The following is a 26,166-nucleotide window of genomic DNA, read 5'->3' on the forward strand; positions in this document are numbered from 1 at the left end:
AAACTTTTATGAAATCGGTGCCAAATACTTGGCTCGCCTTTGTGTTTTCATTTGTAGCGAAGGTTCAGGATATGTCTTACCAACTACCAGCATGCACAAAAGCAAACCAGCTAGGCATCCTTTTTAAGGGAAGATTATGTTTTAATGCCTTTTGGGATGCCGTCCTTGGGTGCAGAAGAAAGAGGAGCCCCTTGCAGAAGATAAAGTTCGTGCACATACGATGCATTAGTGCTCAAGGGAAAGCATGTAGACCAAAGAAATAAGAGAGGAGGTGAAAGCACAGACAACACACTTAGCCCTTGCTCTAAAGAGCGTTTCCCCGCCATCCCTTATGAGGAACAGTCCGGCGTGTCCTTGCTCTTCCCAGACGCTGCAGCCAGCACAGGTGCTACAACAATTAACGTCTCTGCAGAAGCCCAGTGGGATTGAGGCTTACGCTGCACAATGTTTTTCTAAACTCCCAACCAGTGAAGCTGTGCCGGGAAAGCTTTGCAGTGTCAGCCTGGCCAAGCACTTTGTTTAAACAGAGGTTACAGTGTTAAAGGTCATGTGCAGCACAGAGGAATGGATCTGTACCCTATGTTTACTACTTTTAATATCCACAGAGCAGGGCTGAAAGTTTTGTAGGGCTTTGCCTTAATTTTTGTTTGGCTTCTGTGTTGGGCATCTCAGGAACGGCAAGCTGGTTTGTCCTGTTTGTGACTGAGGTACTCTTTGGAAGAAGCGGAGGTTTGACCTAGCATCGCTGTCCAGCCCTCATCAAAGGAGAGGAGGGGCTGAACCCCTAACATACACCTCCTCTTCAGGAGTCTTAAGGTATCAACGGGGGTTAACAATGACAGTTTGAAAGGGTCCAAATCCTTCCCATCTCCTTCCAACTCCCTGCTCCCTCCCCATTGAAATCTCCTGACACTTTACACACAGGCAAGGCCTTAGTAAGTTAAAGCCACACTGCTCTGACCTTAACTGCGCACAGCTGCTAGCTTGGGTAGACTATAACAGCATTTGTACCAGGGTGGCATGGCTTGTTCTCGTATGTGAGGGGGAATCATTGGGACCACTGTTTCTCAACCTGTGGGTCGTGACTCAAAAGTGGGTTGCAAGAATACATGAATGGGTTATGGATCAACTTTAAAAGTGGATTCTCCTTTCAGAGGAGAAAAATGTGGGAGACTGGGTTTTCCCTTGCAGGCTGGCAGAGTTCCAGCCAGCAACGGGCTGCCTGGGGGCCTCCCTTGCCCCACACACTGCAGGGCTGGGGCTGGGGGGCAGCAGGTCGGGCATGAGGACCCATGGAGCTGTTTTCTACTTAAACTATTTACTGGGTCGGGACTGGCCATCAATGTTTACAAATGGGTCCTGGTACAAAAATGGTTGAGAGCTACTGATCTTGACCATCATAAGGCACCTTAAATGCAGTGTTCCCACTCTTACCATGCTGACTATACCGGTGTAATTATTTTGGTAACCTGCCCTCCAACCTCAGTACAGTCCAAAATGTGCACACAGACCAGATGTTAAAATCCTGCTTATTCTCCAATCCTTCCCCGGCCTCCTGAGCAAACAGGGCAGCCAAGGCCTGAGCTTCTAAGGTAACAGACAAGGAGGAAAATACTTTAAAAGGAAGGTTATCCAGGCGTTTCTACCCACAAGAAACAGAAACAAAAAGAAAAGAGGAGGTAGCGGCCAGACCGTGCTCCTTTGCAGGTCACCCTACAACAGCCCCAGCCCCAGCGTGACTCTGCAGGGGAAGCCGCTGCCTCGGCGTGTCCAGGCAGTCCTGCTTCACTTGCATCTTGTGATTGCCAGCATGGCAATGAGGCCAGCAACCAAGACAAACATGGCGATGGAGAGGAGAACTGTGATCACCACCATTCCTCCGCTGCGTGACATGTCCACAGGTATGCTTCTGTAATCCATCCCTGAGGGGGAGAGAGCCCAGGGCACCTATGAGGCAAGGGGAGAGGGAGCAGACATGCCTGCCACCTCAACTCAGCTGAGACCCATTACACTGCCCTCCCTCCTCATCTTCAATCTTCAGCCCTGCAGAGCATGAGGCTGCAGGACAAATGGAGAGGTAGAACCTGAGGCTGTTACATGGCTTAACTTAGATGCAAGCGTCTTACCAGGTGCATGGATTCCCCGAGTAGGAGGAGGTGTGCGGCCCCCATGCTTTGAGGGGCTGGGGCTGTGCTCTGCACATGGGAGAACTCTGTGGTTCAGGCCAGCTGCTGTCTTGTCCCTTGCCCGGTAGTTTGGCCAGACCAAGTCAGTGGGTTTCATTACAGTAGGCGAAGCAGCATTACTTACTATGCAAAGTGCCCATGGCAATGCTGTTGCTTTTGGATACAGAACGGTCTTTGTTGAAGACGGAGTAAGAAATGCTGTGGAAGAAGAAACAGGAGTGAAACCCCCTGTCACCTGCTTCTACCAACACCTCTCTAGTTGGCTTCCGGAGTGTTTCTCTGAGCCTTGGACTTTCTGAATTGGCAAGAAGCTACTCCACACAGTATCTGCTCTGTATAAGCAGACTTTCTGAGCTCTGGTGGAGGCCTGTAAGCAAGACCCCAGCCATGCAGGTGGGCAGCAGTGCTGTGCCAGCCAGAGACCCATTTGGGGGCTGAGTTGCATGTTCTCACTCGTACACAAGTGGCACTGCGCCGGGGGGGGGGGCTCCTTTCTCCCCTGTCACACTTGCTGTTACTGAACTCTGCCAGGTCTGGCAACTCACGTGTACGTGTGTCCTGGAGTCAGTCTTGTGATCTGGTAAGCATCCAGTCTGGTCACAGTGAAGCCCCCAGTGCTGTCCACCGCGCTGACGAGCTCGCGCCTACCACGGCACGGGGGCACAGTGAAGTGCCTGACGTCTGACATGGGGAGAGGCGGAGTGTTTAAAACCCGGGAATTCCTATAGCAGGCCTGGGAAGAGGTCATCTCCAGGCACGTGAGCAAAAGGGCTGCACTTGTGATTGGGCATGTGTTGTGGATTGCAAAGGCATGAGCTGGCATCTGCCTTAGCTGGGTTGTGCCGTATCCCAGAGACTCTTCCTTCAGTCCCTGGTTCTGTTTTAGGGTGGCATGGAGTCGCAGCTCCTGGGGTCTGAGATTTCTTGTGCTAAGGACGCCACTGCTCTTGCCTCCAGAGCCCTCTTCCCTCCTAGAGCTGCACGAGAACGCAGCAACCCTGACCCTGCTCCCTGCTTTGACCGCTAATGCAAGCGGCTAAAACTTCATTCCAAATAGTCCCTGCACGGAGCGCCCTGGGGCTGTCTGGGGAGAAGGGCTCAAGGTATTGTTTGCTGGAAGAAGGCATCTCACTGACCTGTGGTTCCATTGGGATGTACGATGTGGATGCTGGCATTTGCCCTGGTGAATTGGCACGGGGGCACTGCCATGAGGAGGCTCTCGGCAAATGCTGGTGAGAGGACACCAGAGAGACTGGAAATGTTGAAATCTGAAAGCAAATGAAACTGGATGGATGTCAGCCTACAGTGCCTCACGATAGACGGCTCCGGCCGCCTGCTGCTGTGCAGGTTCCTCGGCCTGGCTTCCGCCAACTTCCTTGCCTGCTGCATGCCCACCACCCATAGGAAAGACTTCAGGTGCTGGGGTTTCTTGCAAAGCACCAGACTCGCGTCCACTGAACATCCCACCATAGCAATTCCCAGCTTTGAGACCTAGTCTGGACTCTTTTCCCTGAGTCAGGCCCAGCTCTGAGCAGTTATTGCCCCATCAGTTCCCCCAAATACATTTCTAGCGTTGTCCCTGACAAGGGTGTTGACCACAAATGCGGAGTAACTGAAGGTGCTTGGGCAGCCCTCAAAGAGGAGCAGGAGCTAGGCTGTGGCAGGAGGGTGCGTGTGGCACAACGACAGCTAGTTCCTCCGAGGTCAGGGCTGGGCAGCTCAGAAACAATGGCTGGAGCAGGGCATTAAAGCAGGGGAGAGTTTCAGGCTGGCCAGAGATCCTGGAGCTTGCAGGTGCGCAGAGGTTAGTGCCAGTCATTGACAACCCAGCTTTTCGCAAGAAGTCTGGGACATTTGGGACTCTCCCCTTTCTAATGCATGTCTCAGGATGAAAGGACTTCTTCTGCCATCTACTCCTATTACAGGCTGGTAATGGGGTGCTGAGCTTTTTGCCTTGGGTCTAGTCTAGTGCAGATGGGGTAGGGGCCAGGATTTTACCTCTGGCCCATGGAAAAGAAATTCTCGACCCCTCTTCCAGGGGTTGGCCGTTTCCCAAATGCCCCCAGGTAAATTCAGTTCCCTTCCCACTGGCAGTCTCATCTGGAGGCTCAAGAAGTCGGGATAGCTGAGCCTGAATGGGCGGGAGTGGAGGCGGGGTTGGCTGAAGCAGTTCAGGTTGTGTTCGAGGCAGAGGGGGCTTGTGGGACTTGCAGGCCATAGGTAGCTCTGCACATGCACATGCAGCTCCGCTGGGGAGTGGACCAGGAGCGCTAGACAAGCAGCTGTGCCCCAGAGCTAGTGCTGCAGCCAAGGGCTGTCGGAGTGAGCTGCCTGCTGGAGCGGGGCTGCGGCTCCTCTGGGACATTGGGAACCCAGCATTCATTCCCGGGCCAGGCTAGAGGAGCTGTTCAGGTCCCTCCTGACCCTAGCTACTACGAAACTTGGGAGAGCTGATGCATGGCCTCCCCGCCCCCAGCAAATTGACCGTGAGCACCTGGGAGTGTCTGAAAGCAAGGGAGGGCGGGGGAGTTGCAGGCTATCTTCCCTCTGGCCCCACAGTTTTCCAAGAAGGACCCAGGTTAGGGGGGGATTTCCTATAACAGGACCCCCTGGCATTGACACTGGGTGAGGACCCCTCAGCCCTGCACTGTATAGAGGCAGCATGGATGTTCCCAGGAAAAGTCCCATTACTGTATATATGCCTGCGGTGACTAGCCCTTCACTGTCCTTTTATCTCTGCTTCCTTGAACTGCAAGCCAAAGGTTACTGCGGGTGTGTGAGATCTGCCCCAAAGCTGTGCGAGGCACGGGGAGCCGTGTTGGCTGCAAAGGTTAGGACTGGAGTACAAACAGTTAATAGCTGTAGCACTGATCTGGATCTGAAGCCCAAGTCCTGCAAGTGAATAGTTGCAAGGCTGGTAACTAGGTGTCAAGCAGCCATAAATATGGAGCACCAGGGCCAGGGTGGGGCTGATGTCACAGGGCAGAGGAATGCCCCTTGTCTGTGGGGGGTGATTAGCTCCTGTAAAACGCCTCTTACTCGGCAGCCTGCTGGTTAAAGATGCGGCTAGTCCCCAGCACTTCTGGGCATAGTGATATCGCCATTGTGCCCTTGGGGAAGGAGATCCTGAGCCAGCCTTGGGACGGCTTGTCATCTACAACCCTCTAAGCACTTACGCATATGTTCAAAATAGTGATAGCTCTAATGCTGGCTCCTGCCCTCAAGTCCAGGCAGGGACTGATGGGCCAAGTAAGGCAGTGGGGGGGCTAGCCTTTTTGGTAGCAGGCCCATGAATTGGGCTCCCCCTCCAAGTGCCACTCTGATCCCCTCCCCTGCCCAACCTGCTGGATCCCACACAGAGGCTGCCCATGCCACAGGTTGGCTGCCCCTGCTCCAAGGGCACCCACCAGACCCCTGTCTACAAGCGAGCCGGCCAGAGCATTCGGGTGCTTCCTCTTCAGCTTAATGACAGTCAGCCTTTGCAGCACCACCTGTCTGAGGACCCCAGCCCCGGTAAAGCAGCGGCGGGCTGGCAACCTTTCCAAGCCATGTCCTCGAACACCCCACGTCCGGCCCGAGTGCAGCAGCAGTGGGAGAGCGGGGTGCTCTGTCTGCGCTGGGGCCAGGCAGCTGGGAGCTGCACCTATGCTGCTTCTGCTTCCCCTGCCCGCTTGCTCCTTACCTGGGGCACGACCGTGGGGAGCAGCTCTGGGGCTGGGCAGCTGGGAGCTGTGTCCACACTGCTGCTGCTGCTGCTGCTGCTGTGCTGCAGCTGGGAGGTGGGGAAGGGGGAGCAGGCCCTGGTGCATCTGGAAGCTGCCCGGCCCTGGTGCGGTTTCCCACTACTTAGTCCCAGAACAGGAGCAGGCATAGGCAAAGTCTAGGGCGCTGTGGGCCAGATCCAGGCTACGGGCTGTATGTTGCCATCCCCTGCATTAAACAGGCTAGGGCCTTGCCTGTATCAGTCAGAAGGCAAATGAGGGGTATGAGTCAGTGGCAGAACTAAGCCTGAAACCCAGGAATGCTTCTCCCGCTGCTAGTCACTCCTATTTCCTCCCTGCAGCACCCCTCCCCATCTCCTGGCCACCCCTTGGTCCTAGCTTCAGAAACCTGCAGAATCCAGCGGCAACCTTCCAGGTCTAGCAGTCCGGGGAAAAGAGGGGAAAGGGAGAGAACCTGCCATCTGTGTCCCCCCGAAGAATGCGCAGAAGGTCAGAACAGCCAGCGCCGGCATTGCGAAGGCAGAGGAGAGTGTGCAGAGGTGACGGCAGCGGGCTGGATGCTGCCCTGGATCAGACCGCCTGGGAGCGTCTGAACTGGCACTTCCTAGGTGAGTTTCACCTGCTTGGGAATCGGCCAATGAGAGCAGCCCTGCTGAAAACCAGTCTGACCAGACAGCCCCCCTTCCCCATGCACGCCCAGGGTCCCCACCCCAGGGATTCCAGAGAGGCTTTACGAGCCTGTGGCTCAGGAGTTGGGGCTCCTCTTCCAGCAGGTGCACATTCCCCTGCCTTGTCCTGTGCTGGCTTTAGGGACCTGGGCTTTCAGCAGAGCTGCGATTTCGATGCTTTGACAGGGCAGCCCTCTTCTTTTTGAACAGCTGCTCCCTGCAGCATGTGTAGGAGGGGCAGGCAGGAGCAATGGTTGAACCCAACTGTGTCACGGAGGATGGGCTTTGACAGGTTGCAGAGAAAGGAGGACATGATGGGATCTGGCCTGGGTTGTAATGCAGCTGTAAGAGGAGGGAGGTTGTGTTTTCCCTAGGAGCACTGAGGTGGACAACATGCAACTGCAGAGTAGCTGTGGTTGAGACCCAGAGTGAGCACCATGAGTACTGGGCCTTGGGGTGCACAGATGCACGTCAGGTGTAGCACCTCTCTCTCCTTGTCTCTCCCCCACCTGCATTGGTTGGAAAGGTGTGCCAGATTCCTGAGGTCTGGCCCTGGAGTTAGGGGACTGTGACTGTCAGGGCTGAATGTGCTGCAGGAGCTCCTCTGGCTGCACTTATCAGTCCCAGAGCCCCAGAAGGCAAGCTTAGAGCCCTGACCTCAGGTGCAGTTAACCTCACCAGGCATTGATTCAGGTGCGGCCCCTGCCCCAGAGAGCCCGTGCTCTCAGCAAGGCTGTGGGGGCTTTTGGGGCAGACTTGTGTAGTAGCTGGTGTGTCTCGCAGGCTGCCTCAGGTGCGAGGTCCTATTCCTCTGTCAGGTTTCAGTCCTGTGACCCTGTGCATTGCCACTCCCTACCTGCTGTTGCTTCTGGAATGCAATAAAAGAGACACAAAAGGCATTTTGGATTCCAAACATGACTGTTTGTGGGAGCAGTCGCCTGAGACTGTCGGACTTCAGGTGCATGTGTGTGGATGCCATGGTACGTGTATTTGCATTCTCACACACCTCTGTATGCCCGTGTCTGTATGTGTGTCCACACTAAGCGAGTTATGCTAGGGAAGCTGAGCAAGACACGAGTCTTGCCCTGTTTCTGACAGCAGTGAGACCCTCTGTTTCCTCCTCTCTGGCTAAGAATAGATCCAGCTCCTGACAAAGTTCTGTTTCAAGTTTCCCACCTTAGTCTCATGTCATTTTCCGTGTGGGGTTTCTGCTATGCAGGGGACGGCGGGGAAAAGTGTCTGTCAAGTAGCTAGGGCTGATTGCAGGGTGGGGGTGATGAATTGCAGGACGGAGACCTCCAACTGGGCTTTGTTCCATGCGGCATAGTTCAGAGGGCAAAGGATCATTGCAGTATTTCCCCAATCGCAGCTCAGTTGGACTGCTGCATCATATGCCAGTTATGCTTTTTCCAGGAATGTGGTTTCAGTCCTAGATACAAGTTGCAGAGGCCATCACTGGAAGATGTGAGCGTGTGGACCAGCATGGCCAAGTGGGGCTTGATCGGCTCCCCAGCAGCGTCACGCAGACAGGAGAGACTGGTGGGACTCTCAGCGATATCAATGCCTTGAGAATGGGGGAACAGTTCCCGAGGATGGCCTCGGTATTTGGTCTGTGAGGAAGGAGCTGAGCCATTTCCGGGCATTTCTGTCTCCTCTCCAGGTGTCTTGTGAGCAGATGTCACAGGACAAGAGTGGACAGGGATTACTACACAGAATCAGGATGCCCCAAGGTGGCAAGTTTTGCAGGCTGCTTTGTAGTGTAGGGAGGTGGGATCTGGGTGGTACCGTGTGAGGTGCTGGCTGCTGGTTAGGTTGTCCCCTGCACCAGGTTGCCCCTGGCACAAGCTCCCGGGCTGGCCATGGGCCCCTGTGTGCTTTTTGCCACCCTCCCCTGGATTTGGGCACTCCTGTTAGGTGGGAAAGGGGAGCCCAGGTTTTCTTTCCTGCTAACCTCGTGTGCCAGTTGTGCCTGGAGTTTGCATCTGCGCAGTCCCAGGAGCCAGGAGAGAGGAAGTTCACGGCAACGGGCTCAGTGCCTCACCTGGTGCATGCTGCTTGGAAGCAGGGGTAATTAACTGTGGAGCTTATTGCCACAAGGTGTTGCAGAGGCTGACAGTTTCACTAGGATGAGACAACGGTTAGACGAAGCTGTGCAGGACAGGTGCATCAGTGGGTAAGAGACATGACCGATGCAGGTACACACTCCAAATGAAGACTTTCCAGGTCTCTAACTACTGGAAGCTGCAAGTGAAGAGGGCCAGGGGACAAGTCTGTCCAAATAAGTTCTGCAGAAATGCGCTTCTCACCATCCACTCTGTGAGAGACCACATATGGGACTAGACAGGCTGTGGTCTGACCCAGTAAAGGGTCTTAAATTCTCCCGTGGGCTTGCAGGTGCCGTAGGGAGAACCATGGCCCAGTGCCAGCTGCTCCAGCAGCTTCTGTTTGCATCATGCACAGGGCAGCAGAGTTCCTGGGTTAATCCAGATGAAAGAGCTATTTCCCTCTTGTCCCTTTACCCTCCCCTTTCCTGTCCCTCCCCCAGGAAGAGCTGCCAGGTTTGTGATTTCTGCAGGTCTGGGGTGTGATCCACAGTGACATGGGAGTGGGTAGAGACTTGTCCTTTCAGTAACTAGCATGTGTGTACCTGAGCAATCACGACCAGAACCTGGCTCCAAAACGCAGGCCTGTGCCGTCTGCGATAAAAGGGATCTCCCGTAGGTGTCATCGGTAGACAGCTCCGTACCCAGAGGGTGGTTCACAATAGACTCGCTCTCTGCCGTATCAGAATTTGCCGCTGCCCTTGGTGGTTTGAGCCGGCTGCGGCTGCTGCGCTTGTGCCATAGCTGATCCCTGGCTCCAGCGCTCTTCTCTCCCAACCCGATTCTGGCTTGCAGGGGCTTTCTGAGGAGCTCACAGACTGGGATTGATCCTGCACAGTGATCTTGTGCCTGGGCCCAAGGTCACCTCCCGCCTTTCCTGGCACAGAGAGGTCTGGGCTGCAGCAGGTGGCTGGTGGCAGGGCCAGCTGCCAGGATCTGAGCGTGATTCCATGGTCTGTGACACGTGAGAAGAGCTCCCCAGCTGGGCTGCTCACAGTGGTCCGCTCCTTCCTGCTAAACAGCTAGAGGCAGTGTTCAGATGAGCAGAGGTAGGTGGAAAAAGGATGTGAGGCAGAAGGGAAACCCAGGAACAGGAGAGATCCTGTGGTCCTGTCATGGTGACTGGTGTTTGTGTGAGGGGCTCCTGCTTCCCCTGGCCTTTGCCAGGGTGTGGCTGAAGCATGGCTGCTTTGTGCAGCGTAGACAGATCTGACTCTTGCAACTGGCTGCAGCTCCCCGTGACTTGAGGACACAGTGGAAAACTTGAAAAACTTGATATGTGTCAGAGCCTGGCCTGCTTTCCAGCTGACTGGCCCAGGAGCAAGGTGTGTGCCAGAGCTGGAACGGACCCGCTGGTCCCAGTGCTTAAGATCCCATATGCAATGGAAATGTTGCATTCTTTCAGAGCAAGGTGAGGACAGAAGAGTGAGTGTCACAGCTCCAGTGGGGTCTGTGGGTGCAGGTGAAGCAATGCATAAGGGATGGGTGAGGGAGACGCGTGTGGCATGTGCTGAAGAGAGCCCGGCAGCTGCTGCTTCACTGCACTGCTCAGCTGCGTGAGCTCCTGGATTGATCGGCACTCCTCGGCTGCGTGCCCTCACATTGAGTCTCTCTCCACAGAGAAACTTTATTTTTCTGGCGGAGGAGGATCTGGCTCACACCCCCACGTCCTTACGCTCTGTGAGCTTGTAGCAAAAAAGCCAGTCTCGGATCCCTGCCCCTCCTCCGAGATTTTTAAAACCACTTCAAAGTGGAGTTGGCCGAGTATTCAAACAACTGGTTCTTCTGGGTTTGCCTCACCTTTAGAGCTGCTCCCCCACTGAACAAAGGACAGCATTTTCCTTTGATTCCGTATTTGAAAGCAATAGGGGAGAAAATCTGAAATATTCTGCAACTTCTTCTCTTTTTTGAAATGTGCTCAGATGCCTTCCCAGAGCGCTAGTCTCCAACCAGGGCGGATCGAAGTTAAGCAGACCTCAGGATGGGGACCAGAGGGAGGAGACCTTGGTCACAGAGAAATTAGCTCTTGCCTCTGTCATAGGCGGGTGGGCACAGCTTTCTAGCAGCTATCTTGATATTTCAGGTCTTTTTTTCTTTCTCTTAGTGGGACTAGAAAAAGGGCTTCAGATCAGCACTGGGGTGCTTTAACAGAGCCTAACTCTGCAGCCTGGAATGAGAGGCTTTGGCAGGGGAGACCCCGGCCGGCTGCTGGGCAGGATTTGAGGGGCATTAGCAGGTGGAGGCTAAGTGGGGTGCAGAAATAGAGCAGAAGTTCAGGCTGCATAGAAGAGGAGCAGGAGTGGGTGGGATCTGTAGACTTGGATATGTGCACACTGTATTTGGCTGTGCCTGGCACCCGCAGAATTAAAGTCCCAAAGAAAAGGCATAAAACTGCCTCTTCCTCTGACTGCTAGGCATGGCATTGTATTTAAATGCCTTTGCTCTGATGGTTCTGATTGTCTTTAAGCCACATGTGTCATCTCTGGATGGCTGCAGCAAACCCCACATCCCGACTCCCACCCCTTTGCTGTTGCTAATGGGTTTTCTGTGTCACTGAGGAGGAAAATTGGATTTTACTAAGGAAACAACGAAAACCCAGAAGCAAAGCAGGTGCTGGAAAGTAGGAGTGTTTCCTCTGCCCTGGCTTAGCTGGGGCATCTATGAAAAATGAATCTTTGCTAGCTCTGCACCCTTCTTACCAGACCCACAGATCCCTGTTTCCCCAGTTATCTCCCAGTAGCTGTGCTAACTCCTTTTGCTACCGCTGCATTAGAATTGGCTTGCACTGGAATGTGCTACGGCATCCCCCTGAGCCGGGTGAGATCTGAAGGCTGGTGCAATCGGTAATGTAGGGCACAGCTGGGGCATGGGGGCAGCACTGACTTCTGGTTGCGGTGCTTCTCTTTGCCCTCCCCCACTCCAACTTGGCACCTGCAGCCGTTGTCCCATTTGGCCTGACGTAGCTATGCCACTGGGCACGATCTCCCCTTCCTCTGGGTCCAGAACTGCTGCCTGGAGCAGGTGTGGCCCGGGAAGACAAAGGCATGCTGCACAGCTGGCACTGCCTGCATATCAGGGGCCCTGACAGCTGCCGCAGGGGAGCCCCGGTCTGCGGAGGAGTAGCCCTGGGAAGGTTGGGCCCATGGCTGCCCTGTCCCACGCTGGACCAATTAGACCTCAGCTGTGTGGAGCACTGCGCTGTAGTAAGCACTAATTAAATATGTTTGGCCAATGTGAAAGGCTGGAGAGGTCCAGGCAGCCAGCACAAGGGAGTGTTTAAACCTGCAGTGCGTCCTGTGACAGCTCTTGGTCTGGTTAGTAGGATTCCAGTGAGTTGAGTGCTGGCCCCTTTGACTGGCGACCCTCAGAGCAGGACTGGCACGGAGAGCCATGCAGCAGGCTTCCCCGGCACGGGCGGCAGGGACCCTTCGGGGGTAAGAGGGCAGTTGGGTTCCCATGCACCGAGCCCGGGGCTTGTGTAAACGATACACCTCCTCCTGCTGTTCAGCCCTTGGCCCAGCTTACAGGCTGCCAGTCAAAGGACCAGTGTGCCAGTGGCCTTGTGGGATGGGCACCCACTGTGCTAGGACCACGCCTGAGTCCACTGACATGAATACAGATGTGAGACAGCCTCTTGAACAGCCCATGGGGCTCTAATCTCATCCACCGTGACCAGACAGAAAGGAGTCTGTGAGGTCTAACCTCCATCGGACAGGGCTTTCACGCCCTTGAGCAGGGAATGGTGAAGGGTGAATGGTGATTACTGTCCTGTTTTTCAAACTTTGCAGCTCTTGCACTTTGTTCCGCAGCTTTATTGTAAGAAGAACTGAGTTATGATAAAAGCCGAGGGCATATGTACAGCAGAATGTGTAAGAGTCCCAAATATTGCAAGACTAAGAGATGCAGACAGGGGCTTTCCAGGACCCGCTCCACTCCTGCTGCCTCTTGCCAAAGCTATACATGACTTCCCAGCTCAGCCCCTATCCAGAAATAGATTGCCCTCCACTTTGATCCCTTTTGCCAAGAGGAGATAGCAGATAAGAGGCTGGAGTGCATGCTGTCAATCTCCTCAAGGGGGGGAAGAGAAAAGATAGTGAGTCTGTGCAGCAAAATGTGCCAGAGACGCAGCAGCTTGTTCCATATTACCGTCTGGTGCGCCTGGGATGGGCAGCTCCCTGTCTCAAGGGCCAGGGGTGGATGGAGCTGAGGGAGGTGTTGGGAGCCAGGCAGGGCTGCATAATTTCACAGATTTCATAGACATTAGGGCTGGAAGGGACCTCAGAAGATGATCAAGTCCAGCCCCCTGCCCCAGGGGCAAGAAGTCAGCTGGGGTCAAAGGATCCCAGCAAGATAGATGTCCAAATGTTTCTGAAAAGAGTCCAGAGTAGGTGCTTGCATCACTTACGGAGGGAATCTATTCCAGGCCCTGGGGGCTCGGACAGCAAAGAAGTTTTTCCTTACGTCCAGCCTGAAACGGTCTTGGAGGCGTTTGTGACCGTTGGACCTTTTCATCCCTTGGGGCGCTCTGGTGAACAGGCGTTCCCCCGGCTCCTGATGTACACCCCTTATTCTTATAGGCAGCCACCGGGGCCATACATATAAAGGTATATAGACCATTCCAGGCCTAGGGAGCTTGAGAGTTTTTAAAAACTTTTACAGGCAGGAATGATGTCACTCGTCACTGAATTGCAGCCACTTGTGGGGTGTAACATGTTGGCCATTTGACCTCAAGAAGCGTCTTCACCAAGAGTTTAGGACAGAGATAGAAGAAGAATGTCAGATCCACGTGCAAATGCACCGGGCACTTAAGGAGGCAGAGTGGAATCAGTAGAGTCAGGGTGGGGTCAGAAGACTAGACTAAGACCCAGCATCTTACAGACGGTGCCTGGGGTCCTTTAGGATCTGTTCTGCATGACTTCTTCCGCACGATCACTCAGGAATGACCAGGACGTCTCTGAGCTAAGTAATGACCAAGCCTGGCTCCTACTAGCTTATGACATGTGTCAAGATTACAACCTGAATCAATGCAGTTGCACCATCCACTGCTGCAGCATTGCAGTGGGGAGCTGTAGATCCTGGCTGTAGCACGGTGGGGGCAGTTCTAGGGTGGCAGGGTGCAAAGTGACAGGGAGCTGGGCAGTGGCAGAGGCAGGTAGTGGTGGTAGCAGCACCAGGGCAGACTTTGGCAATGGCTAATCGATCGGAGCTCTGGCTCTTGGTAGTAGGATCAGTTGTATGGCATCATTATTGGCACTTTGTGCTCTGTTAGGGAGTTAGAGACTCTTGAGGAAGCCACCCCTTTGGCTGGATGGCTCTCGTGCGGCTCTTTAGGAGACAACATTCGACAGCCAAGACGGTGCTTCAGGGTGCAAACTCACTTTGTAGCCTCTGGGTCACAGCACTGGTGCCAGGGGTCTCGTGCACAGGCCCTGAGTGCAGCAGGGTCCATGTGCCTGGGCCGAAGCGCCAGGCCTGGGAGCTGTCAGGTGAGGGAGGCTGGGCTCGGCTGCAGTCAGTGGGATCACGGCAAATGGGTTCAGTAAAAACACGTTACTTTTTATTCTGCCTTGAAACAGGGCCTTGTATCTTTAAGGCACCCCCTTTCCATTCCCTAATACCTCAAGGCCTCTGAGTGTTTCTGGAGGAGCGGATCAGTGCGGGAGCTGAAGGCATCTTTCCCTGCCCTGCTGCACTGCTCACTTACTGCTCTGAAGGCTGTGCTTTCCATTTCCGTGGAAACCATTAGTTGCTAAGCAACTGGAGCATCATCTGTGCTGAGCCCTCGCATCTAATTATCCCATCACAGTGGCTGAGAGGGGCTTGAGGGAGCAGTGGAGGGGGGGAATTAACTCTTCTACCGTGGCAGATCCATTGAGAACATGTTAGTAACATTTAAAGGTACATCCTCTGACTTGCACAGCATGCATTGATCGGCCTCTGTTCAGGTGACTGCTTGGTTACCTTGCATCATCTCAGCAGCACAAAAAAGATGGGTATAAGCAAATGGCACAGACACCTTTTCTGCTTCCAGACTAGGAGCCCCATTAGGAAACCTCGGTGCCCCTGTTTGAGTTGCATGTGCCTTGTTCAGATCCACGTGGAAATCTGTCTGGTATAGACTTGAGTTGTAGACTGTCTACAGTATTCCTTAGGCTGAGCTTTTCAGGACACGGAGAGGCCTGCTCTGTCACGGTCTCTCTGACATTGTCCTCCTGTCACTGTTGCGTGCTACTTACGACGTTCTGTCTGCCACTGGAGGCACTGGTAATTCTCAGTCTACCTGGAGGGATGGGCAGTAGCTGGGACCATGGATTCATAGACAGTGGGGCTAGAAGGGACCTTGGGAGGTTGTCTGCTCCATCCCACTGTCCAAGACAAGATCGGGTGCTACGCTGTGCATCGAAGCCCTGCTGCAGGGCAAATATACTCCTGAGTTCCACCTGCAAACCAAGGCTCTCCCAAATGCAAGATGCTGCTCATCCTAGTTTGGGTGGACCTTCATAAACTGTTTTTTGCCGTCTTCTCTGGTGAGCCTGTCCCAGCAATTAAATAGTTAATGATGATTTGAAGGCCAGCAAGAAGTTTTGCAGTGGAGATGGTGCTTGCTGCAGACTCAGGCAAACATCTGACCAGGTTACAATTTTTCACGTTTAAAATGTTTGAAGCTGTGAAGCCTCGAGACTTGGCTTGAAGGACAGCAGAGATTCTGAAGCACAAAGTAATGAAGGCCTCTAGGAGCACATGCTTTCCTGAATGACCGAGTGGATTGTCGGAGGAGCATGCTTGTCTTCTGGCTGGCAGGGTGCTGAGGAATTACTCTGAGAGAGCTGTTCTCCTTGGGTAGCAAAGATTCCTGCTTTCCGAGTGGCTGGATAGTGGGGGGGCTGGAGGCTGAGTCTGGAGTCGCCTAGCTGCTGGTGTCACTGCATAAAGATCACAACAGCTCAAGACCGAGACAGAGCCCCCTAAAGCTGTTTGCAGCATTTCAGACTGGAAGTGCTTGGCAGGGGGGAAAGCAGCACAGTCCAGTCGGGGCACTCAGAGTCTTTCCCCGGAGGGGACGTCAGATCCTAGCATCTTCGCTAGCATCTCCTTGCTCTTTCACCCATCCCGAGCCCAATTCGTTCTGCTGTGACCAGCTTGCGGGCATCAGCCACCCCAGGCGGTATGGTGTGCCAGCCTGTTAACAGTCCATGCCCCCCTGCAGTTCCTGGCCTTGGTGCCCTCTGAGGAGTGAATGGCTGGGAAGACAGATCAGGTATCCCCTCCCTCGCTCTCCTGTTGCTCAGGCTGTTAGTATTGGAGATTAGGGAGTGACTGCAGGGAGGGGGCAGGCAGAAGGGAGGGATGCAAATATTTTGTCATGAAAACAGGAAAAGTAATTAAAGCCCACATGTTAATTAAGAGCTGGGGGGCGGGGAATAGATGGATTTCTGGCTGGAGTGGCATTGGTGTTGGCAATTAGGCAGTTTGCATGACGCTAAGAAATTAGGAAGCTGCCTACGGAAGGGAGCATGAGAGATGGAGGCATTGCTGAGCTGGGCGGGGGCGCTGTACAGAGGGTCCTAGAGTGTGTAATGCACTGGGAAGGTTCTGCTTTCTTCCTGGCTGTGTGGGGAGAAGAGGAGGCAGGGTAGATTTACACCAGAGAATAAGGGTTCAGGAATGTGGCCCGGTCTTTGCCTCCAGGTAGCTCGGCCCTGTCAGTGACTGTGCGTGAAGCGAGTTTGCTGCATCTGAGCCCAGTTTCTACTGAACAAGTTTCCTGACAGCACAAAAAGACTAGTCAGAGTTGTCCTCCTTCTTCCAGATGTTGACAGAGAGCTACCTCCTTCCCCCACCTGCAGGAAGGTTGCCCGTGCTGCCGCTGCCCCTGCTCTGTGCTCTGTGGATGGCTAGTCGCACTCTCCAGGACAGTCCCTGGTACTTAGCCGTATGTAAAAGAAAGAAAGCTGGGTGAAACCAACTGCAGCCAAGTGGGGAAGACCTTGCCTTTCTAGGACCTCGGCTCCTGAAAGGCAGGTGAGTGTGAGGTGGTGGCAGTAACAGACCCAGGCCCCTGCAGTCCTGCTAATCTCTCTCTTCGGAAATGTGTGAAATTGCTAATCGGGGTCAGGGCTCTGGCAGCTTCAGCTGCCTCTAATAAGAAATTTAACACTCAGGTTATTCCCTGAGGTCGGGAGACAACAAGATTAGGGGCCCTGTTGCTCTGACAGGCTGATAAATGTCACCAGCAGGCAGAAGGGAAGATCTAATAGGTTTAGATCAGACTTAGCGCCCCATGTAATAGTGAGGTCTGTCAAGGGCAGAGGCAGGGACGAGGGTGGGGAGATGGGGTTTCCTTTGTTTGCACATCAAGGTGCTGGATTGGAGCCTTTTTAGGGGAGCTCGCTACGTTTAACTGAGTCACGTCAAGAGCGCCAATGAGAGAAGGGAGTTTCTTCTCCCCAGTTCTGCTGATGGTCCTAAATCCAAGTCTGGACATAGCTGCCCCCAGCCTTTCCAGCCTTGGGGCCCTCACGGGCAGCTCTGATTCCCCTCAACTCAGCCTCAGTTTCACAGGGACCCAGTCGTGCTCACGGTGCTCTGCAGCCATCAGCGGGACTGATCTGTGATGACGCTGCTGTTAACCACTGAAACCTTGGACTTCCTACGGCTGAGCCTGCGTCTCGTAGCGCTGGAGCTTGAGCAGAGGAGGAAGGGAATTGGCTGGTGTGCTTGCACTTTGTGGGAGTTGGAGACTTCTGCAGGGGAGAGAGAGAGGGCCTGAGCAATGCCAACATGGGGGAGGCAAGCGAGGGAGAAGCAGCAGCAGGGTTTCAGAGGCTGGTCCGGGGCGTGCACGGGAAGCCTGGCTGAGGTGAGGGTGGAGGAAGGATGGGGCTGTAACTGGGCACGTGGCTGGTACAGAAGGGCCCTGAGTCAGAAAGCAGCTGGGGCCATGTGCTGAACGGTAATACAGCTGAAGGGTGCTGAGGGCCGCGACCGCTCCAGCCCTGGACATCGAGTTTGGTGGGGGGGCGAGGCCAGCCCCTGACGGGTAGGGATGGGGGCTGCGCTTGGCGCACAGCTTCCTTTGGCCAGCAGAGCAGGGCGGCTGGGGGTGGCAGGACGGAGCCACCAGCCAGCCCTCCCACGCTGGAGAGGCTATGCAGAAATCTTCCCGTTGTTTCATGCAGGGCGCCAACCTGTTTGCTCCAGGGCTTGCAGTGTGGCTGGCCAGCTCCCGAGGAAACTGCCACTGAGGCGGTAGTTCCCTCAGTGTCCCAGCACTAGCAAGAACCTGCTGTCTTGTGGGGAAGGGGCTGACGGGAGGTTGCAGGAAGGGGGCCGGCACTGAGAGAAAACACTGGGAGAAGGCTCAGACCTGAGCAAGGATGTCAGCGCTGCTCTTGTTCAAGGACTTGCCAGAGCTCAAGAAACCTTCACCTGCAATGCCATCGACACCGGGTAGGGCGGTGGCCTGGCTCAGAGCTCGCAGTGCTCGCCTGAGACCCATCTGCCTGTGCATTCACTCCCACAGTGAGGGGATGGTGATTTTCAGCCAACAAAGTGCTGCTAGACATAATTGGATCTGCCCAAGCCCTATTGTCATGGCTGTCTGAAAAGTGGCTTACCCCGGTTCTCTTGGACCTGGGAGCTGAACCCCTTAGTGTCTGACTCCTCTGCCCATGCTCTAATTCACCGTGCTGCATTGCTGCTTTTCTCTCTCTTCCTTTTGGTATCTTGATACTTAAAGGAAGTTTTTCTGCTCTCCTAACTCCAGGTCTTTGCAGCAGTCAAGGGACTGTTGCCAAACTCTACGTTGGTTTGACAGTACTGCTCAGAAGCAGATGGTTGCTAATTAAAGGGGATTGAGCAAACAGGTTGTATGTGCCTTGGCACCCTTATTCTGAAGAAGAAAAACTCTACTAGTCTTGGAAGAGGGTTCCCTCCTCTGTCTGCCGGCCTGTGGTTGAGGTCACAGGAGAATCCCCGGTGCTCTGAAGATGGAACGTCTCTAAGGACCTGTGCTAAGAGCCCAGCCTACCGGCACCGGGGCCTGTGGAAGAGATTACAGGAGAGGAAGCTGAAAAACCAGGAGGAGTTTCATCTCCTCGTGGAGGAGCGGAGAGCCGTCCGGGGTGTCTTCCAGGACCCGTGCAAATAAGCCTGCGGGACGTTCTCTCTCCCAGCAGCCCACCGATTCAGGCCAAGTCGGCCCCTGCTTGGGCACCTGGAGCTCTTCTGTGCTCCTTACGGTGCTGCAGCTCTCAAACAGAAGAGCGCTTCAGCTGCAGCCAGTACCGGACCTCTGGCACACGGTCTGGGCTGCTTCTTGTGCCCTTTCAAAAAGGCGCCGAGAGCTGGCTGGTGGGGAGGGGCAGGGCAAGCACACTGTGTTTCTGTCTTTTTGGCTGTAGGAACCAAGTGTTCTTGAAAGCAATCTTGACAGATGCACTGTCAACACTTAACGATCCCGCCTCATGTGGAAACTGCATGGGAAAATGTATCGCCAGGAGTACGTGCCTCCTACCCAAGAAGTCTGCAGCATTACCTCAGCTAACATCCAGGGGCCTGACCTCCCCAGGCTCCCTCTGCTGACCCCTGGACGTCCTGCCAAACCGTGCTGTTGCCTAATAACTGATTTCCCAAGGCTTGGACCGGCCCCAGGCAGTGAGCTAATGGAAAGTTACTGATACTGCCTTCCCACTACAGCTCTTCCGCTCGTGTGTAGTATCATCGGGCACAGCCTGTTGCCTTAGTGGGTCAGTTGTGTGATCCACAAATCTTCCTCTCCATGGCACTGGGTGCTTTTTCATTTCCTGTACAACGCTGGCCCAGACTTGTCTCAGGGCAACTGCTCTAGTCTGCTGTGATCTCTCAGCATGCCCCTCTGCCCCAAGCATTCGCACCGGATGCAGCAGTAGGAACAAAAGCACTGGTGATGCCAGGAGGTGATTTCTGTGTTGGGCTGAATTGCACTCATGCTTTACGTAGCCTTTCACCCATGTGGAACTTGGAGCCCTTTGTTCTGGGCAAACCCCACAGAAAATGCATCAGCAGATGCATCACAAATAGATCCGAGGAGGTGACACTTCCCTTCTATGCGGCAAGGGTCAGACACCGTTGGAGGACTGCATCCAGATTTGGGTGCCGCGCTTCAAGAACGATGTTGACAGACTCAAGAGGGTCCAGAGGAGGCCTCTTGTACGGTCAGGGGCTTACAGGGCAAGCCCTATGAGGAGAGACTGAGCGACCTGGACCTTGTCAGCTTCTGCAAGAGAAGGCTGAGATGTGATCTTGTGGCCACCTACAAATTCACGAGGGGGATGCAGCAAGGGATCGGAGATGCGCTGTTCACCAGGGCGCCTCTTGGGGTAACAAGGGACAATGGTCACAGACTGACAGTTTGCCCTGTTGTCTAGCCTAAATCTGCTCTATCTCATGGCAAGGGTGGCCAGAATTTGGAATGGGCTCCCAAGGGAGGTGGTGCTCTCCTCTACCTTGGGGGTCTTTAAGAGAAGGCTGGATGGGCATCTGGCTGGGGTCATCTGCCCCCAGTGCTCTTTGCTGCCTAGGCAGGGGCCGGGCTCGATCTGTTGAGGTCCCTTCAGACCCGAGCATCTATGAATCTATGAAAGCACAGGGCCAAAGGAGCTACCGCTAAAAATGCAGCTGCATCTGAGAAGGAGCACAGGAGCAGGGGACTGCACACTGAAGAGTGAGGACAATGCGCCTTCTCTCCAGCCAGACTGTATCCCACACAGAGTGAGCTACCGGGAAAGGCCTCTCTTTGGGCCATGCCATCAGCCTGCCGTGTGTGGAGGACCAGGCTTCTGCCTGCTGCCCGAGTGCTCAGCACGCTGCGTTCTTGTCCCTTCCCCCACCTGGCCCTGGCAGCTGGGCGGTCAGAAGCAAGAGGATCCTTTGTCAGCTTCAGATGCACCCGGGGTGACCCCAGAAGCTGGGGCTGAGAAGTGCCTGCCTAGCCTCTGTCCCCTCCTCGGGCAGGTCTTTGTTGACATACCGATGAGATGCTCAAGGCCTTTGCAGAAATGGTATCTGTAGAGGGGAGGGACAGGGTTCTCTCTCCCTTGTTCTGTGCTGGAACTTGCCAGTGAATTTGTGACGGGCTTTGGACAGCCAGAGCCCCATGGCCTGTGTGCCTGGGACTCGGCCTCCTTGTGCACCCGACAAGTTGCTGGTGTGTCCTGTCCTTCTCATGCTGAGGGGCAACGAGGAACAGGGCCTGGCACTGAATGCAGCCCTGGTGCGAGCAGCCCCTGCGTTGCTGTCTGCGTCCTTCCCCAGACCCATGGCTTTGCCCTTCAGCCCCTCCTGCCCGCGGCTGCCGGCTGCTTTCCTGCTAGCCTTTAGAGGGTCGGTAGAGAGGGGAAATGCTGAAGAACTGAGACGGGCCAAAATGGGCCCCTCGAGTGCAGCCCTGCGGGAGTCGGAGGTTGGATGGAGGGCCTGGGTTCACATTCGGGCCAACGCTGGAACCAGATCTCGGGCACCTGTGTTTTGGCTCCGGTTTGGTTCTTGTGGATAGGCCCAGTCTGATGTGATGAGACTTCAGCGTTGTCTGCCTGGGGCTTACTTAGCCTTGCTTTAGTCCCCAGTTTAACTAATCTCGCATTGCTTTGAAGCCCAGGCTCTCCTGCCCTGGAGGGCAAATGATTTAGCTAGTGCCAATGCAGCCAGTCTGGAAACACCCACTCTTTCCTCATTTGTCATGGACCTGGGAATGCCACTGTGAGCACACCCCTCTTTCTGGCCTCATGTTTTACCAGGAGCCTTGCTGGCAGGGTACTCCCTGCTTCCTGCTCTCCGTCTTGGGGTAGGGGCCAGTATTGCACCCGCTTACTTTGGTTGCAATGCGAGCTGCAGGGGGAAGCTCCAGGAGATCTGGGCCGGAGCTACCCTAGGTGCTTGCAGCTTCTCCTAATGTAGGAGTCCGGGAGGAGATGCGTGCGTGTGGCTTTCTTGTCTCCCCGCAGAAGCCCCTGCGTTGGTCCTTAGTTGAGCTCAGGAAGCCTCGTTATAGGGTCTGCCGTGGGGCCTGGCAGCACAGACCCAGGACTGCCTTGCCTGCGGAAACATCCGTCTCCCTGTCATGAAATATTCATGTCTGTCTCCAAACAGGCTGGAGCAAAGCAAATGGACGTGCCCCTCCCCCTGCCCCCATAGGCAGCTCCCCACACACAGGCAGTGCTGCAGGGAGGGTGGCTGCAGGCTCTGCTGCAAGGGCAAACTGGATTCTGGCAGCTGATCTCCAGTCTTTGAGGAAATGAAATTGAAAAAGCAAAAAAAGAAGTAGTGAAAGCCCCAGGACTGGCTGTGAGACTTAACCCTTTCAGACTGGGAACGCCAGTGAAAGCCAGCGTGCATGCAGGGGTCTGAATGGGAAGGGCAGAATGGGACTCCCGGGACTGCTGCGGATTCTGCAGCGTTCGTTCAGGCTCGGAGAGGTGCTCCTGGCTGGGAACCCACAAAGTGCAGAGGCACCGCAGCGGACTCAGGGTGCGAGTTTCCGGGCTAGTGACAGGGCACGTAGCTTCTGCTGAACCAGGAAGCACTGGGCCAAATTCAGCCCCGGTGAGTGGGTGCAGCTTTGACTGCACTGGGACAGCAGGTGACCCTGGCGGGGGTGCCTGGGTCACGCTGCTTGGTTCTGGGGGGCATGTGCTCAACCTGACTGAGTGTTTGCTACTACTCTTCAAAGGTTTTTCCATTTGGGGTGTTGTGTACTTCAGCCCACCAACGCCACGCAGCCAGGGCAGGCCACTGCCCCGACTGACCACACAGTAGCAAGGGAGAGTTTGGCTTTGGGGCCTGGGACTCGGGTTCATTCCCTGCTCTCTAAAGACACCTTGCATGACTTTGGGCAAGCCCTTCCTCTTGTGCCTCAGTTTCCTGCTCTTGCCTCCTGGGGTAGCTGTGGACTTAAATGAATTGCTGTGGAGATGAGCAGGCACTGGGAGGGAGAGGGCTCTGCAGTGGGTCTGCACTGGTTGGCAGCACAGGGAGGCCCTTGGGGCAGGAGACTGGTGAAGCTGGTGGGTGCAGGTGGCTTGTTTTTTCCTCTTCATCCCCTTGACAATCCAATTTACACTCCTCTTTTCTTCCCTGGAATCCTGTTGTTACCATGGGAACTGTGTTCTCTGCTATGTTTCATTGGCTTCTGGAGAAACCCTTTTCTTTTCTTTTTTAACTTAATTCCAAGACTTGGGCCTGGATCATGTGGGGAGAGCGGCTCAAGCGGGGAGTTCTGAGAATTGGAGGGGTATAGAGGCGAAACACTAGGTTCTGCCCATCCTCGCTATAGGATTTAAAACTTTATCAGGAAACATCAAAAAATATGGTGATGGACATGGCTGTGCAGAGTTCGAGGAGAATATAGGACCCCGTGCATAGCTGCTGCATGGGTACACAGGGTACACAGTCTAAAGCATGCAGTTCGTCATGTGGCCCGTACTGGCTCCAGTGCCATGTGTGCTGGGCTAGAAAGAGAGGGAGGGCCCCGTGCATGGTAACAGCCCTTAGATGGTGGCTTTAACATGCGGTGTACAGTCACTGGGGTGGGGAATAGTCAAGGTCTTTGTAGGTGTATGCTGTGTGTGTGGAGGGTGTTCAGCCCATCTGTCCGCTCACTCTTGCTTTTAGTGGGTGGTCTTGGTCAGGTAGCTTTGTACTTGTACTGGTACTGGCCTGTGACGTGCTCAACGTAGGTGCCCCTTGACCGCTGGATGGTACTGAAGAATACCATGAGGCGCCTCATCAGTTCGGTGTGGCGGCAGGCAGTCTGCAGGCTCACAGGCCACTCTCCTTGCGTGGGTCCAAGCTCCAAGGACTCCAGCGATCAGCACCTGCACCTTCACATCAGATTCCTTCTCCGAACTGCATCCAGAGAGCCAGGGCCAGCGTCCTGGAGCCCTTGCTGTGACCCTCCGTCTCTGGCTGCAGAAGGACAAGGCTGCTGAAAGTGGGAGTCTGGGGGGCGGGGGCTCGAGCTCATGGTGGGCCTAGCCTGATCCTAAGGGGGATCTGTGAGTGCCGCCAGAGAGTCATGTGTGATGTGCGTGGGAGGAGGGAGGCAGGACTCCTGGGTCCGTTCTTTGCTCTGCTTCTGACTTGCTAGGCAAACCCTTTCTCTGCTTACTTCCAGGTCCCCAGCGGTAAAGTGATTACAATAAAGAGCGGTTGCTAAGTGCTTGGGATGCCTTTTCTGAGCTGTCATTGCCAGAGGGCATGGGAGAGTGCCCAGAGCACCAGCTGCAAACCCCTGAGCTCAGCCCTTCACCTGCTGGTGCAGGGGGTGAAGCAAGGATGTGGGATCCTCTCAAGGTCCAGCTTCTCCCTGTTCAGTCTAGAGGCTGAAACATTCTTCCTGAGCACCAGGGCTTCCCATTCCCTTCAGTAAGTGGCCTGTCCCCTGGTGCTGTGCTGTGCTGTGCTGTGCTGTACAAGTGGCGGCACTCCACGGTGCTGCCTGGGAGGTCAGGGGGCCTGGCTGTTCCTTCTGGCTCTTTTCTTGCTCCAGCTCAGCACCATGGTATCACCAGGCCAATCTTAGTACAGGTAAGCTCACAACCCAGGTTTCCTGCGGGCGTTGTCAGGGCAGACACCCGGGTCTCTGGATTCAGGGGCGTGGGGTGCTTTGGAGACGAGTGGTGTGTCTGGGATGTTAATACCTTTGTTACTGCCCCCTTGTGAGCCAGCCAGCCTCCCCTAGTATTGGTGTGCGGGGGTCCAGGGCCTCGTCCAGTAGAGGTAAGGCGTGGCCTGCAGCCTGCTCCTGCCACACGTTGTCGGGCAGTGGGCTGGCTCCATAGCACGGCCCGTGGCAGCTGGGACCTAGGAAGAGCTTGCAGCAGTGGACTAGGCCTCAAAACCTGCTGGGTGTAGCCTGGGTCGTCTTTTGCTCCTGCAGAGGAATCGGGGACATCAGGGGTGTGAAGGGTGATGTGGGACTCCAGCCCTTCCCGGTCCCCCTAGACTTTGCCTTGTGCCACTTGGCTGACACCTGGCAGCGGAGCTCACTTAGCCGCTGGGCCCCTAGCGCTGACTGTGCAAGGGGCCGAGTTGGCTGCAGCTCCACGTGCTCTCAGGGAGCAAATTGGCACTGGCAGTGAATGGCCCTCATTTCCTGGCCCTGGGTGGGCAGGACTGGGCAGAGCAGCCCAAACTTTCCTGTTCTGGCCAAAGGCCAGTGGTTTCCTTCTCCAGCCGTCCCGGGGCTGGGCACTCACCTGCCCAGCCCCGAAGGGCGCTGCTGGTGCTGTGTTGCCCTCACCCCCTCCTCCTTCCCCCTCAGGTCCTGCCTCTCCCCACGGTGTTTCCAGCCTGGTGCGGATGGGCCGCCAGGGGAAATGCTCCATGCTCGGCTGCCCCTGGATTCTTTCCAGAGACGCTGCCAGCAGGCCTTGTGGCAGTTTCAGCCGGGGATAAGCATGACTTACCTTGGGCTTGGCAGGGATGCGCTCCAGGCTGCCTGTACTGGGCAGGGATGCCTCCTGCTGGTTGTGCTGCTGTGGGAGCAAGCATTTTTCCAGGAGATGACTTCTAACTCTTAGCCCCTGGTCCAAGTCCCCTGGGCGTTGTATGCCTTTTTGCTGCATGGGGTCTCCATCCCCACACCCTTCCTTTTATTGGCAGAACCCTACGCTTTCTCCCCCGTGGCTGTCTGTGCCAGGTCAAGTTGGAAGCGACAGAGTGGGTACACTTTTTGGGTGCACCCTTGGGTCCTGTCTCTGGCTCGCAGGCCAAGGCTGCGCCTGTGGCTGGTGACGTGCGCTGTCCAGCGCCTGCCTGTTGTTGTCAGCAATGAGGACTCTAGGCTTGTCTTTAACAGGATTAGGAGAGGCTTAGCTGGCAGGATTAACCTCGCTGACGAGCTGATTCCAGCATCTCTCCTCTCTCCACTGACCTGGCAGCTCCCTGGAGCGGCCGGCTCCCTCCCCCTGCAGTGTGGGAATGTCCACGCCGCATCTCTGGGCAGGGTGAGTGCAGGGCAGCGCGTCCTGCGCAGCGTTTGCCTCCCCTCGCCCCGACACGCGTGGCCCTGCAGCCGGCGGGCGGCACGGGGGCTAGGCCGTTCGGGGCCGCCAGGTGGCGCCGCCGCCCCCCTTTGCTCTCGTCTTGCCGCCCGCGCGCCTGCCTCGTTGTTGCCGCGTCTCCAGCGACGTCCCGCCGCCGCCGCCCTGCCACCTCCGGCGGCGCCGCCGGGCGGCAGCCGCGTGGGAGCCGGGCTGGCAGGCCTGGCCTGCGCCGGCTGCCCAGGCACCGCTTCGGCTCTTGCTTGCTTCAATTCCTGCGCCAGAGCTGGCCCCAAAGCTAGAGGCCCTAGCGATGGCCGTGGCCACAGACAGCCCAGCTCCTCTGTCAGGCAGCGTGTGGCAGCAGCAGGGAGGACTGAAGACATGGAGATGAGCCCCTTTCCTGCTGCCTTCTCCTTGCCTCCAGGCAGCCTGTGGCAAGTCTCAAGGAGGTTTCGGCCAAGCCA

The 26,166-nt window shown here is 55.4% G+C and overlaps 2 protein-coding genes across 3 annotated transcripts in view; one reads left to right on the top strand and one right to left on the bottom strand.

Annotated features, from left to right (window-relative positions):
- BCL9L (BCL9 like) overlaps window positions 1-26,166 on the top strand; it is a 105,423-nt gene that overhangs the window by 10,285 nt on the left and 68,972 nt on the right. The gene's annotated exons all lie outside the window — the stretch shown is intronic.
- Window positions 121-6,515, bottom strand: UPK2 (uroplakin 2). Its single transcript, XM_090027204.1, has 5 exons — window positions 6,363-6,515; window positions 3,323-3,454; window positions 2,732-2,867; window positions 2,311-2,384; window positions 121-1,922 (listed from the first exon to the last, which is right to left on the bottom strand). Exons 1-5 carry the CDS (start codon window positions 6,418-6,420, stop codon window positions 1,786-1,788), a joined length of 537 nt encoding a protein of 178 aa, XP_089883330.1. The 5' UTR covers window positions 6,421-6,515; the 3' UTR covers window positions 121-1,785.

Source organism: Crocodylus siamensis, chromosome 14, assembly GCF_052110815.1.
Source record: "Crocodylus siamensis isolate JL-2025a chromosome 14, ASM5211081v1, whole genome shotgun sequence".
In the NCBI taxonomy this organism is placed as follows: domain Eukaryota; kingdom Metazoa; phylum Chordata; order Crocodylia; family Crocodylidae; genus Crocodylus; species Crocodylus siamensis.

Coding starts and splice junctions, on each gene's coding strand:
- UPK2 (XM_090027204.1), bottom strand. CDS start 6,420: ATGCCGGCGCTGGCTGTTCTGACCTTCTGCGCATTCTTCGGGGGGACA. Junction 3,455..6,362: donor CGGGGGGACACAGATGGCAG/GTTCTCTCCCTT, acceptor ATTTGCTTTCAG/ATTTCAACATTTCCAGTCTC. Junction 2,868..3,322: donor ACATCCCAATGGAACCACAG/GTCAGTGAGATG, acceptor TCCCCATGTCAG/ACGTCAGGCACTTCACTGTG.